At 46.6% G+C, this 15,315-nt stretch overlaps 2 protein-coding genes across 6 annotated transcripts in view; both read right to left on the bottom strand.

Annotated features, from left to right (window-relative positions):
- LOC140468795 (cell migration-inducing and hyaluronan-binding protein-like) overlaps nucleotides 1-2,717 on the bottom strand; it is a 258,752-nt gene extending 256,035 nt beyond the window's left edge. The window contains exon 1 of one of the 2 annotated variants that reach the window (XM_072564819.1): nucleotides 1,579-2,717. The gene's annotated coding sequence lies outside the window, so the exon portion shown is untranslated. Of the gene's footprint in view, nucleotides 1-1,571 lie in introns of both variants that reach the window. The other variant, XM_072564818.1, reaches the window with a different exon arrangement.
- Nucleotides 1-15,315, bottom strand: part of LOC140468793 (cell surface hyaluronidase CEMIP2-like) — a 151,982-nt gene that overhangs the window by 107,773 nt on the left and 28,894 nt on the right. For 3 of the 4 annotated variants that reach the window (XM_072564814.1, XM_072564816.1, XM_072564815.1), the window contains exons 4-5: nucleotides 970-1,110; nucleotides 69-627 (exon numbers count right to left, since the gene is read on the bottom strand). The exons of the other annotated variant lie outside the window; for it this stretch is intronic. In XM_072564814.1, coding sequence (XP_072420915.1) covers nucleotides 69-627; nucleotides 970-1,110 — 700 coding nt within the window. The remainder of the gene's footprint in view (nucleotides 1-68; nucleotides 628-969; nucleotides 1,111-15,315) is intronic. 4 annotated transcript variants of the gene reach the window in all.

Raw genomic sequence — 15,315 nt, forward strand, 5'->3', positions numbered from 1 at the left:
TGAAAGTGGCCACCTGAATGCAGTGCTGCATTCAGCTCCCGCGGTTAGAGAACAGGAAGGTGCCTGACCTGTAGCCCAGATGCCTGGCTTGTTCACTGCCCAGCAGCTCCCGCAGATCGTTCCTGGCGGACACGCTCAGGCTCCGAGCCGCCGAATCTCCCACCGCCAGCGCCACGATCCGCCCCCCGGGCTCGGAGCGCAGGAATTCCTGCAGCCGGCGGCTCTCGTTCGCCCAGAGGTGGGTGTCGAAGCGGTCAGCCCGCAGCAGCCTGCCGGTGCCTGGGTCCACGACTCGGACATTGAGTCCCCTGCTGCCCCGGCGCCGGTCGAAGCGATAGGCTCCATACCGCAAACCGCCCGGGTAGAGAGTGCGGCTCAGCAGGCTCCAGGACAAACACCTCCTGCCGTGCAGCTCCAAGACCCCTCCTCTGTCCACACCGATAAACTTCTTGCCGAATCGCTCGACCTGTGGGTCCTCTGTTGACCTGCCGACCAGAGAGATGGTAGCCTTGGAGGTGTAGGGGCACCTCTCCGCTCCAATGTGTAGCTCCCCGCCGTTCCTGATCAGAATATAATGGGCTCTCAGAGTAATGGGTTCCCTCGGCGTGTCGCTGAACACAAGTTTGCCTGTGAAGTGACACCCAGAGTTCAGCAATGGGCAAACAGAAACGGAAAGGGATGGTTTGGCGGGGGGAGGGGGGGGGGGGGGGTGGTGTAATTACACGTCCCAGCGCAGAAAACCTCAATATTTCAAAGTCCCTGAAGCGCCAGGAGAATTTCAGTGCCTTCAGCAGCAGTGTTACATTTCACATTTTAATTCCGAGCGCTATGTTTACCTTCGGCAAACAACGTTAAAATACATTCACGAACACTGATTCTATTTTTTTTAAAAAAGAAAAACTGTTAATGACTGGGATGATTTTACGAGTCTGCAGCGTGTTCGAAGTTAACTATCGATTTAAAACTCACCCCCATCCTCGATAATGATGGAATGGACAGACGCTGAAGACTCCAGTTTAAGGTAAGTCCCACGTCCAATTTGAACTTTCTGACCCTCATCGTGTCCCGGATTCCAAGGTAATAAATATGTCCCCTTATCTGGGCAGCGCACTGAAAGGAGAATGTTGAGCTGACTATAACATGTAATTGCATTTTAAAATATTGTTTCAAATGTTATGAAAACAGAAGTTACACACCTGTGGTGCCAAGCCTGCGTAAGTGATGTTCTTGGCCATCCACGTTGCTGATGTTTTGAATTAATCCGAGTTGCACGCTGTCAGCCTCTTACTGACACGGGTTGGGATAGATTATAAATAATGCAAATTGATCAATCTCCCAAGGAGTCTGGGAGGGGGCTGGGTTATTGAGAATCACAAACCGGACACAACTCAGTATCAAACCTCTGCAGGTTACAATCTGGTCAGTCCTTGCTACAGTCAGTGTCCACTCACACACTCACACACACACACTCCGAGCCTACACTTCCTGCTGCAAACCATTCCTGAACACACCAGCCCGGGCTAGTTTGCCACCCCCCGGGTTACATCTCCTGCCCCCCGAGCCCAGTGCACCTGTTACCGGAGGAGGGGGGCTGCAGTACCCCCAGAAAGTTTCCCGGTGCCGGTCGCTTCTCTTCCACTGCGAGGCGATTCGGAACCACCGGGTGTGTGGACGGCGACAGATGCTCCGGATCTCTGAAGCTGCTCTTCCCGGTCCCAGTAAGTGCTGTCTCCCGGGTTGGTGTTGTGTCCTGTTGCCGGGGAGATAGATGCTTCTGTTTATGGAGCCGGTCCCGGGGAGATACTCCGGTTTATGGAGCCGGTCCTGAGGAGATGCTCCTGTTTATGGAGCCGGTCCCGGGGAGATGCTCCGGTTTATGGAGCCGGTCCCGGGGAGATGCTCCGGTTTATGGAGCCGGTCCCGAGGAGATGCTCCTGTTTATGGAGCCGGTCCCGGGGAGATGCTCCGGTTTATGGAGCCGGTCCCGAGGAGATGCTCCTGTTTATGAAGCCGGTCCTGAGGAGATGCTCCGGTTTATGGAGCCGGTCCCGAGGAGATGCTCCGGTTTATGGAGCCGGTCCTGAGGAGATGCTCCTGTTTATGGAGCCGGTCCCGGGGAGATGCTCCGGTTTATGGAGCCGGTCCTGAGGAGATGCTCCTGTTTATGAAGCCGGTCCCGAGGAGATGCTCCTGTTTATGGAGCCGGTCCCGAGGAGATGCTCCTGTTTATGGAGCCGGTCCCGAGGAGATGCTCCGGTTTATGGAGCCGGTCCTGAGGAGATGCTCCTGTTTATGGAGCCGGTCCCGGGGAGATGCTCCGGTTTATGGAGCCGGTCCTGAGGAGATGCTCCTGTTTATGAAGCCGGTCCTGAGGAGATGCTCCTGTTTATGGAGCCGGTCCCGAGGAGATGCTCCTGTTTATGGAGCCGGTCCTGAGGAGATGCTCCTGTTTATGGAGCCGGTCCCGAGGAGATGCTCCGGTTTATGGAGCCGGTCCTGAGGAGATGCTCCTGTTTATGAAGCCGGTCCTGAGGAGATGCTCCTGTTTATGGAGCCGGTCCCGAGGAGATGCTCCTGTTTATGAAGCCGGTCCTGAGGAGATGCTCCTGTTTATGAAGCCGGTCCCGGGGAGATGCTCCTGTTTATGGAGCCGCTCCGCCTCCTCGAGTTTTTTTCCTCTGGAACACCGCTCCCTCTCGGTTCCGCCCCCAGCCTCTCATTGGCTGACCCCGCGCTTAGTTACAGCCGCTGCCAGGAGACGGAGACTCAACGTTCCACAGGTAATGACACGGGGAAACCCCGCCCCGCCCCATCAGGGAAACCCCTCCCCCATAACCCCCCCATCAGGAATTCTCTGCCCTTCCCACCCCAACTCAGAATGCCATTGCCCTCCCCTTGCAGAAACCCCCTCCTCCCCAGACCCAGCGTCTCATGGGACCCCCCTCCTCCCCTCACACTCCCCTGATCATCCTCACTCCTCCCTCCACTCTCCGTCTCTCGAGCTGGGCCTTCCACTTTAAACCTCATTCGCTCCCTCATTCCCAAGGGTCGCATTCCCTGCACCCTCTCCTCACTCAATCCCCAGGACACCCTCCCTCAACGCAGTCCTTGTAGTCACTCATCCCTCAGTCTCACCCTCACTGTTCTCATCTCCCTCTATGCCAGGGCCGTCCCGTCCCTCCCCCTCCATTTACCACAGGACCCTCATTCATACCATATCCCTCCCTATCCTTCCCTTCACCCTCACTGCTCGCTGACCAGAGGCGACTTGAGTTTGCCCTAATGCCCGGCTCCGGCGTGAAGGACTCTCCGATAAGCTGCTGCTTAATTTCAAATTCAATTACGAACTTTTGGAAGTGGATGTCTGAGGGTGAAGAGGTTGGGGAGGTGCGAGGTGACGTTGACTGCACCGAGTCGATGGGCCAAATGGCCTAACTGTAACACTATCCTGATCCTGAACTTCCCTCCCCTCAGAATCGAGGTCTCCCCACTCCCTATGGCAATCTCGTTTCCTCCCTCTGAATTTCCCAGGGCTCTCTCCCGTCCCTCCCTCTCCCTCCTTCCCTATCCCTCAGTACTTCCTCTCTGTCACTTCACCCGCCCTACCACCACACTCTCCTTCCTTTCCCTCCCTCACGTTCGGAGGGTGTTACTGCCTCTCCCGCTCCGTTGAAGCCAAACCCTACAATTTTCCCGCCCCCCCCCCCCCCCCCCCCCCCCCGGGTTGTTGGAGGGGACTGAGAGACCACTGGGTTTGGTCAGTCTCAAGCCCAGCAAATCTTTCATTGACAGATCAGCCTTCCCCGAGGCCAGTCAAAATTCATCCGAGAAATCTGTTTCCTAAACCATTTCGACCTTGGTAAACACATCTCACGATCCGGTTCTGTCTCTCTCTCTCCCCCTCTCGATTCCTGCTAAATATCTCCTGGGACGAGGGACCAGTTCCTGGAAAACGCGTTCACGATTCCAAAACAACAGCCGCCGGGCTCCTTCAGCAGCTGGGGCTTGGAGCCAACATCAGCCCCAGGAACCACACGCGCGTTACACAGCGGCTGCAGGTCGAGTCCAAGACTGGCTGAGAGGAGCTGCCCACACAAACAGTTCCCCGAAATAACCTGGGACAAAATAAGGAGCTCACGACACTGCCTAATAACCGCACAAAATAGCCAAGGCCAAACATCATTCACCTCTCTCCCACCCACCCCCCCGGCTCCTCCACATGCCACCCAGGACTGAAGGGGACATGATCACTAAATAATCCCTTTCCCAAGCACTTAGTTTCTGACCAGCAGCCGCTGCACTGAACTCTCAGGAGATATCTCGGAATCTGTTCCATTCATTCCCTTCAATTATTCTGATACCGATCCAGTTAATTTAAACATTTGGACTTCAGAAGCACACGGGCTGGAAATAAACAACAGAAAGGGCGGTTTTGCAAACAACACGTTTCCCTGCATTGTGTGGACTAACTCACTTCTGGCTGAAGTTTATGTTGGAACTGAGAGCGCCTTTTATTTTGGAATCTGTGAAACACAAGTCGTAGAGTCCCACGCAAACAAACATTAAACACACACGTAGCACCCACATCTGACAGGAATTACACGAGTCATCAGCTCTGGCCAGTCCTGTCGCTCCAACCTCAGAATCCAGCTCCAATCACCTGCTAGGTTTTTTTTTATTAGATATAGGCATCGCTGTGGTGGTGAAAGGTCTTATTGCAAGGCTGCCTCCAGGAGATTATAGGGCCAACTATAATATTGTTCGGGAGGACATTTCAGGATTTTGACCCAGCAACACTGAAGGAACGGCAATACATTTCCAAGTCTGGATGGGGAGTGGCTTGGAGGGGAACTTGGGGTGGTGGTGTTCCCATGTATCCTAGACAGGAGTGGTCATGGGTTTGTAGGGTGCTGTCTCAGGGCCTTGGGTGAATTCCTACACCTTGTAGATAATACACCGACTGCTGAATCTGCATGTCAGTGATGGAGGGAGTGAATGTTGAAGGTGAATCCTTAACCAACTCTTTCACATTAAGTTATGGTCATCTCTACATGCAGACTAAACGGCAGCCAAAGCTGTTTTCCAACTCAAAATCTAAGACAGCTACTTGGAGCTAAAATGACAAGTTAAGCACTCACCAATTAACAAACGGGTGCATGCCAAGAACAGACAAAGATTAAAGCACATTCAACACAAAAAAACTGAACATTTCACCAGTTGGAAATCGCACAATCCAAGCAACCACTGAGAGAAGAATGAGAACAAGAGCACAGATTCCTGAAGGTCTGTTGACAATGAAACTGGGTTAAGAGTTCACTAAGGGAGCAGCCATTGAGTAACCAGTGCCTCAATACTGCTTCAGAACGACACTGTGGTAAACTTTTTCGGGTGGGTCTATAAAGGGTGACACAAGATGACCTGTGGCTAAAGTTAAATCATCAGCAAGCTGCCCTTTTATAGGTTAGGTCATCTAATCAAATTAAAACCATTGGCACCAAAACCAGAAGGAGACTTCCCCAGTGAAACCAAGACATTTGATGATTGAAGTTTCCAAGGCCCAGTCCCAGGAGTCATTGAGCACACATTGTAAAGGTGGCCAAACATGCAGTGTCACAGAAGACAGGCAAGCAGCTGAAATACCCACATATGCTATCATGCCCTCATCTCCAACCTTCCCAGGGACCCCGCAAATCCTGTTTTATGCAGATCGGAGAGCAAGCTGCAAGACTGACCCAACACCAATGAATAGGAAAGGTTTGGAGGGATGTGGGTCAAACATGGGCAGATAGGACTAGCTTAGTTTGGGATTATAACCCACATGGTCTGGTTAGATTGAAAAGGATCTGTTTCCATGCTATATGACTCTAAGCGTGAGCTGGAAATTAAGAGACAGGGATGGGATCATGGAGGTGTGTGGGACCAGGCCTGCCAGAGGAGTTGAGCTAGAAAGCAAGAGTTGAGTTGCACTTTCTATATTTGTGAAGTTCATAAAGTTAACAAGGAGAGCCCTGGAGATGACAACAGCATGGCTGCTGGATTCAACAGCAGTGGATATTACTGTATTCCTGGATAAAGGACAGCCTTGGGGATGTGGTGTTGAATGGGACACTAAGCCTGAACAATTTTGTTTAGATGCTGCAAGTAAGAGAAGATGGTGAATCAGGACAAAGGAAGTTGAATTTCTGTAAAGGTTCAAGGACTGGCATATAAAAATACCAGGCATAGAGGAGATATTTTACATTTTTTCCACTTATTAAATTTCACACACTGAAATAATCCCTGTAATCGAATATTTTCCCAGTTGTGTTACTTCCCATTGTAATGGCAACATGTCACACTGTGATTCTCAATCAGAGAAACTGTCTGAATCATTATGTTATAGTCTTAATTTCGCTAAACACTTAAAATATAGACAAGCTAACATTATGTCAGCTACAAGAATTAATAATACATTTTTAATAGAACACTGGTTGTGGGGATATTATGTATATGAGCTATTGCACAGTATGAAACTTTGATAACTCAAAGCACAAATTGGTCCTTACCCGTATTTTTAAAAATTCATTTTCAGTCTGGAGTCATCACTCACACAGCCAGAATTCATTCCTCATTTTATTGTTAGAATTGAGCAGTTTAGATTATTGGCAAACTGGAGTCAAACAGATCGGCCGAACCAGGTTAGGGAGTAACTTTTCATTAGTTCTGAAGAGGAGTCATATATGAAACTCAATTTCTTGCTCCATTGTGCTGCCAGACACACTGGAGGTTCTCCAGAATTCTGTGTTTATTTCAGATTTCCAGCACCAAGTATTTTGCTTCTCTAAAAGGGCACAGCTGAAGCTGCTGGTTTTTATGACAATCTCACTACTTCAGGGATACCTTTTATTGAAAGATCAGCTTTTGTTCCCAGACTTCTATTGTTCCAGACTGAATTCAAGTTTATAAATAGCTATGGTACGACTTGAACTCAAATGGCTTCAAATAATTAATCCATGTCTCCTACTTACCATTCCAGTAACATAATCATTACAGTCTTAAACAGATCATTCAAAGTTTGAAGAAAACACTTTTTGTATCTGCAGCCCTCACTATAGGTTTAAATGTCTTTTAAGTTGTGGAGCATCACACTGAGATGGTCCCACAGGTATTATTATTACCCATTGAGTATTCAATTCTCCCTCACCACCATCTCTCCCAATCTAGACTGCATTTCTGACATCTATTACTAGATGAGTAGACATCTTCTCCAACTAAATACTGGAAAGATCAAAGCCATTCAGAGGAACTTTCAACTCAAACTTAGCGAAACAATGAAACCTGTATTGAGTGGGGAACTCACTGAAATCTGCGGTGGATTTCAGCAAAGCTCTCTAACTGTGCAAAAGCATTCACAGTTCACTTCCTGGTTTCCTGATGAATCAGAGAAAGTGGGCTAGATCACATGCCCAATCTGTCAAAAGAAGGATTTTGAATTAAGGGGACCTTGGCACGGTTAAGACTGACTGAACTGGATACCGATTCTTGAAGCTGCAGGAACCAAAGAATTGGAGAGGAGTCTTGGCTCTTCTCTGACCCACAGACTCCTACCTGCATTTAGTGATCTGAGGGATTGCAATGAGGTGATTCTGTCAAGAGCAGGAGGAAGAGGCTGGCCTCTCAAACTACGCAGGGTAATTAGAAGGGCTAGAGGAAGTCAAGGTCAGGTGTGTTTTTCCTCCATCTTGGAGACAAGGGTTCAGAGAATCAGAAATCTCAGAGATGCAGCAAGTGAAAACATTTCTGCATGTGAAGCTCCACGCTGACTTGTGCGACATTCCACAATTTAGAAAGTTCCCTAAGTCAACACATTTTGCAATTCTTTAGCACTGGTTAGCACTGCTGCCTCACAGCACCAGAGACCCGGGTTCAATTCCCACCTCAGGCGACTGTGTGGAGTTTGCACATTCTCCCCGCGTCTCCTCTGGGTTCTCTGGTTTCCTCCCACAGTCCAAAAAATGTGCAGGTAAGGTGAATTGGCCACGTTAAATTGCCCGTAGTGAAGGGGTAAACATAGGAGAATGGGTCTGGGTGGGTTGCTCTTCAGAGGGTCGGTGTGGACTTGTTGGGCCGAAGGGCCTGTTTCCACACTAAGTAATCTAATCTTAACTTGCAGGCACCTCACCTCCCCATCTAGCCATTTAAATTCACACTCGTTTTACTGCTTTCTCACATCCATCCCTCAGTCACCATTCTAAAGTGTTGTCATTCAGTTGTCCGTATGAGCCTTCAAGTAATGGCTCTAACTCTCCTTGTACCAGAGATCTCAGGGACAAGCAGAGATCCAGAATGTGGTTCTTCAATGAGAAGCCCTTTGTCAGCCTTTAACACTGAATGCTCCATGGCAAGTTTTGTACCAGAAGGCTGCAGACGTCAGCAGTGACCTGCTGTGAGCCTCCGGAGGGGGTGGTACTCAGATAAATCAAACAGCTGATTCTCTGTCTGTAGAATATCTCTGGGCTTTCATATCTTTGGAACTGGATCTCTGATCCATTCCCTCTCTCCTGTGCCACTGACACCATGGGGCTGTGAAGGGGGCAGCTAGTACTGGGTATTGCTGTCCCTCTTGTTCTCATCACATAGCTGTCCCTCTTGTTCTCATCACATAGAAAAGTAGTTGTACACAATGTTTCCATGTGATGAAGACAGGGAATTGTAGCTTCATGTGAGAGAAATACTAGCCTGAGCTCCAGGAAGTTGACTATTGACTGTCAAACAGTGAAAGCACTCCAGGCAGTGAAATGCTGTGAGCACCAGACTCTCTCCTAGTGACAGCTGTCTTCACATTCTTCATGGTCTTCATATTCACTGTCCACAGCCTTCCCAAGCCTGTCAGTTTCACTTTAGAATTCTACTCTGCTGTGCACTTGCGTGGTTGACCCTGGCAAGCTATGACAGCTTGAGAAATGGCTGTTCTGACTGTTAAAGGCAGAACGATTGGGCAAAACAGCAATTAATCACTGATGTGAATAATTTAATTACTTCCTTGATAATGCCAAGAGGATTCTCTGTTTGCCTGTGAACCCTCCCAGGTAAAATCCAGAAGAGGCTGGGATAATGTCTGAATCCTGGTCCAGCCTCACTTTAATTAAGTAATTTAACTCCTTGCACACATCCACACACTTTCTTGTCCATTAGAAATTACTCCATTTTCTTACCAATCAACTCCATTCCTCTCGTTGAAAACTCTCTGAACTGAACCTTCATATTAGTTTTGATCTGCCAAATCTCTGACCACTAATTCACACTATATCTAATACTGCCCACTTCCACCTTTGTAACATCAACTGACATTGTCCCTGCCTCTGTTCATCTGTTCCCAGCCCTAACCTTATCACGTGCCTTTACTATCTCTTGAGACTCCATTATATCAATACACGACTGGTCAACATTCAATGTTCTAACCTTGTGAATTTAAAATCATTGGAAGTACTGCTGTTTTACCCTAACTGGTACCAAGTCCTGTTCATACACCTTTGCTCACAGACGTACACTAACTGCTGATTAGAGGTAAAGATAGTTGCCATCTTCCAAAACAGACCACAGGACTGCGCTCTTTTTAGAGAGAGATAACTGGTGGTTTAACCCGAGGGTCACCATGCCCCAGGCAAGGGGAGAGGTTGAGAAAGCGGGTCCTTCATGGTGACCTCATCTGGTGTGGGGATTGAACCCAATGCTGTTTGCAACAAACTGCATCACAAACCAGCCTCCAGTCAATTCATCTAACCAAAGCAACACTTTACTGTTCAAATTCTCATTCTTGTTTTCCAATACCGTCCAACCCAAACAACATCCCATGATATCTATGCATACTACATTCTAGCCTCTTGAGCATCCTCTTTTATTCTCACCACTTTAGGCTGTCATGCCTTCAGTCACCTAGACCTCAGGTTCTGCGATTATTTCCCTAACTTGTCTCTCTACCTCATTTATTTTTAAAGACCTCCTTTAAAACCTCTTTGACTAAACCTGTGGTCATCTGCCTTCATGTCTTCCTACATAACTGTGTCAAATTTTCTTGATATCCTCCTGTATTGAGCCTTGGGGATGTTTTATTGCATTAAAAGATGGGTAACTGTTCTGCAGATCACCCATGATCTGTCCATAAAAATAACCTACCACTCCAACACACCATCGTGTTCCCCACACAGCATCGCTATCTTGGGCTTATTGCAGTGCTCCAGCAAAGCACAAGCAGGAAGAACATCATCACATTTTTTGATCGGGGACGCTGCAGCCTTCAGGACTTAATGTTCAGTTCCATCATTTTAGAGCCTGAATACCTGCCGTGTCTTTTGCCCATGCCTACACCACAGGCTCGGTCATGACATGTACTGCCTTCAGCACAACCAACCAATTTTCAACTACCCATTGTCCCCATTATCGGGTTGACTGCTTTCCTGGCATACTATCAACCATGCTTAACTTTCTTTCTCTGGACTCTCTGTCTACCTAACTACTCACTTCTTTTCACACACCCACACCCACTAACCCACCCTGCTGCTTTTGTTAAAGACAAATTCTTGTTTGTTTTTATCTTTTTGGGCTCTTGCTGTAATTGTAATCAGCAGAAAGGTTTTACAACAAAACCAGAAATTGCTGGAGAAACTCAGCAAGTCTGGCAGCATTTGTGGAGAGAAATGTTTCGAGTCCAGTGACCTTTCATCAGAACACAGGCTAAGGTTTTACATTCTTCCCCCAGTGGCAGAATCTCTCACCGACAGCACTGCCATGGGTATTGCTATCACAGCACTCTCAACGGGCTGGTAACGGAGATTCTGTTCAGATCACTCTCAGCTGTGAGTCAACAGGCCCTGGGTTCAAGACCCATTCTAGGAACGCGAGCTACCGATAAGACCAGGAACCAATTCACTCCCCTGAAGGGATGGGCAAAGATCTGGTGATATAACTGAACCGAAGACTAGGGGCGTTATCCTACTGAATAATGATCCCTGAATCCTCATCCCTAAAATAACTCATTTGATTCCTATTTGTGGGATCATACTGTGTGCAAACTGTCAGCAGCCTTCCCCACATCACAGCAATGACGACTCAAAGATATTTTATTGGGTGTGAATGGTCTTGGGACAAATGGAGAACATGAAAAATACTAACTAAATGCAAGCTATTCTGTACTTATATCATGCTTCCAAAAAATAAAACACTCCCTCCACTCTGTCTGGCTGTAATTTTATAAGGGTCTGTTATTTGTTTAGGATGATGGCAACACATTACACTCCTGGCAGGGTTCAGGAAGCTCAGGCTGGGCTACAGCTCCTGTGCCTTCCAACATCCGGCTCCAAGCAGCCCACTTGATTGGCACCTCATCCACCACTTTAAATGGTCACTCACTGCACCACCGAGGCATAGTGGCTGCAGTGTGCACCACCTACAAAATGCCCTGTAGGATTTCTCTAAGACTCATTCGATTACATCTTCTAATCCACAACCACCACCAACTAGAAAGAAAGGGCAGTAGGTCCATGGGAATGCCACAACACGCAAGTTCCCCTCCAACCCAGACATCATTCTGACTTGGAAACACATCACCGTTCCTTCACTGTTGTTGAGCCAATATCCTGAAACTCTCTCCCTAACAGCCCATGGGTTTATTTACAACAGGAGTGGATCAAGGCTGTTCACCACCATCTTCTCAAGGGCATTTAAGAATGGGTCACCGTTTAATGCCCAGTGATACCCATATTGCATGATTAAAACAGCGTTTGGCCCAACAGACACAAAGTTATCCCAGCTTTTATGAGAAAATCTTTTTATGTGTCTTGAAGTGTTTTTTTCGTTTGATATCTTTTACAATCATTTCCAGAAAATAACAAATTGGGACTCCTAAACAAAAACAGCAAATGCAGCTAAGCCAGCAATCCTCAGGTGCACCCTACATAGAACCCTCATTTTGATGTTTAACAGAAAGGTAGGATTCTGAAGAAGGGTCATTGAAGTGGCACAGTGGTTAGCACTGCTGCCTCACAGCACCAGGGTCCCAGGTTCGATTCAGTCCTCGGGTGACTGTGTGGAGTTTGCACGTTCTCCCTGTGTCTGCGTGGGTTTCCTCTGGGTGTTCTGGTTTCCTCCCACAATCCAAAGACGTGCAGGTTAGGTGAATTGTCAAATTGCCCCATAATGTTATGTGCATTAGTCAGAGGAAAATGGGTCTGGGTGGGTTACTCTTCAGAGGGTCAGTGTGGACTGGTTGGGCCGAAGGGCCTGTTTCCACACTGTAGGGAATCTAATAAAAAATAAAACTTGACGCTCTCCACAGATGCTGCCAGATCTGAAGTTTACCAGTAATTTCTATTTTTATTTCTCGTTCAGATGTGCTGGGATCGGAATTGTCCCCAAAACCCAGCCTGTTTTTGTACAGATGCTGACTTATGGATTTACAACATTTTTTTGCTGTGGTTTGTGAGATCATCGCATACTTTAGAGAGATTGCGTTTGCATAAAACAAACTTCTAACTCAGGAATCGAAGAGTCTACCTTGGTTTGACAATACTGAAAACATTTTGAGCACATGCTGTTTACAGGAAGTCACTGGGTATTGCGATAAAGGCTTATGGATGAATAATTGGTGTGATTTGCAGCTTGGGTGGTCTATATTTAGAGGAAATACTTTCTGTTGACAGAAAAAATATTAATTATTACTGGAAAGGCTCAGCAGGTTTGGCAGCATCTATGGAGAGAAATCAGAGTTAATGTTTTAGGTTCAGAACAGTCAGGAAGGTTAATTGAACCTGAAACGTTAACTCTGATTTCTCTCCCCAGATAATGCCAGACCAGTGCAGTCTTTCCAGCAATTTCAGTTTTGTTTCTGATTTCCAGCATACACTGTTAGTTTGGATTTTATTGATCATTACTGACTTAATCTATAAATCTGTTGATCATAATTTAATGGTCCAAAGTCTTTACGATAGATAAATGTACCTTCACAATGCCGTAAGGAATTTCACAGCTACTGAATTACTATGTTAAGTGAAGTCCGTGGACTTGTGAGAAAGTAGAGGCTAACTTGTAGTCTGCAAGCTCTCACAAAAACAGAAAAGACAGAAACTAATCTACCATTGAATCATAGAATCCATCGAGTGTGGAAACAGGCCATTCAGCTCATCAAGTCTACACCGACCCTCCGAATGGCATCCAACCCAGACCCACCACAATCCTGTGACCTTGCATTTCCCATGGCTAATTCATCTAGCTTGCACATCCATGGACACTATGTGCAATTTACCATGGCCAATCCACCTAACTTGCACACCTTTGGACTGTGGGAGGAAACCCACAGAGACACGGGGAGAATGTGCAAACTCCACACAGATAGTTACCAAAGGGTGGAATTGAACCCGCTGTGAGGCAGCATTGCTGACCACTGAGCCACCATGCCACCTCATCGGTGATATTGTTTAGGAAGTTAATAATGACCATGACTCCAGGGGAACCCCTGCTTAAATAGTGGCATAATATCACTTACATCCACCTGAATAAGCCAATGGCGCTCAGTTTAATAGCCCATTCAAAGTTTTTACCTCTAGCAATACAACACTGTACTTAAACATCAGCCTTTATTATGTCTAGAGTAGGATACACAGACCTGATATTCAAAGGCAGTGCTACCCACTGAGACAAGCTGTGTCAAGTTAGTGTACATGTGAGAGTCCGGCAGTGGACAGCACAGAGGTGAATGTTGAGATCACGGATTTCTGCAGTCAGGAACCTATGAACTAAAGTTTCCATCATTCTATGATTATATTGTTATTTTTTCTTTTAGACTCCCATTATGATCCAAACTGTACTTCAGCTTCCCTTTGAATAACAAGCATTAGAAAGTTTAGCTAAGAAAACAGACAGTGAGTGTATAGTTTTGGTAGGGATCGTAAGGTTAAAAATACCACAAATCAAGCTATCTTTTCATGCTTTTGTTGATAAGTGAGTTACAATAAGAAGCATCTGAGACAAACAGGAGTGTTGCATAAAAAAAAACTAATTGCCAAATTGTAGTTTGAACAGTATATTGCTCATTAGTCAGTTATCAGCTGCTGATTTTGTTATAAATAAAATTTCAGTTAATGGTATTAACAACAATACCTTTCAGTGACCATACATTACACAGCAGAACATGGACACTGAGTGGCCTCAAACATTGTTTCCCAAATGCATATAGTACTTGTAATACCTGCTTCCCTTAAAATCCCACATTTATCCAATATTAAGAAATAAATGTTCATTTACATTCAGCAACTATTTAAGGATGCAGAAAAATCAAATGTGATCGATACCAATTGTGAACAGTTTTTGAGTTTCTTTATTTGAAATGATGCTGTCCTTCTCAGACAGCAGGTGGCAGTAGTACCACCAGCAGTCAGGAGAAAATTGCTGGAAGGTACCTGACAGGTGGAAGCTTTGAAAATGAACACTGCCTCCATCTGCTTTGCTATACAGAAAGCAGGGGCATAAATCCACAGGGAACTAACCTGACAGTTGCCCACCTATTTATTTTTTTCTAATTATGAGGGATCTGGACACTGCAGAGAGGGAAAAACTGTACCCATTGTGAAAGGAAAGAGAATGAGGGGCAGGAAACAGTATGCATTCCTGTAGGGAGTATTTAGGGTGTGGAATACGCTGCCGGAGTGTGTGGAGGAAGCCAATTTAATTGAGACATTCAGGAGGGAATTGGATAACTATCTGCAAAGGAAGAAAGTGAAGAGCTACAGGAGAAGGTGGGAGAATGATACCGGGCGGACTATTGGTTTGATGAGCCAGTGCAGGCATAATGGGTTGAATGGCCTCCTTCTATGTAACTCTTGATTTGTGACTCTGAACTGAAGGGATGATGGCAAAGCTTTCTCCAAACTCAGTCTGGGTAACAGATCATCAGCACCTTCAACAACATCCACCCCTCTGCCATTTCTTGAGATGAACTTTTACTAAAGTACAGTTCCAGGTGAAACTCCAGTACCTTGCCCAAGTGACCAATCTATCAAGTCTCCAGAGCAGGGGTTTGTTGGAAATAGGATAGTGAAAGTTACCATTGTCAAGCCCAATCCTACCCTCAGTCAGCATCCCAACATTCATCTGGATTCACTGAACAGCAACTAGCAGCTGAAGCCACATCTGGGATTTCTTCTCCCTAGATCAATGGGAGTCAACTGTAGCCAAGCCGAGCTGGGATCACCGAACACTGATGGGGAATTGAGCTTATCCCTTCATCGTCTGCCCTCATGCCTAAACTTACAAGTGATTGTTCTCACTTGGGTATTGCGTCTA

Source organism: Chiloscyllium punctatum, chromosome 48 (genome assembly GCF_047496795.1).
Source record: "Chiloscyllium punctatum isolate Juve2018m chromosome 48, sChiPun1.3, whole genome shotgun sequence".
NCBI lineage: Eukaryota > Metazoa > Chordata > Chondrichthyes > Orectolobiformes > Hemiscylliidae > Chiloscyllium > Chiloscyllium punctatum.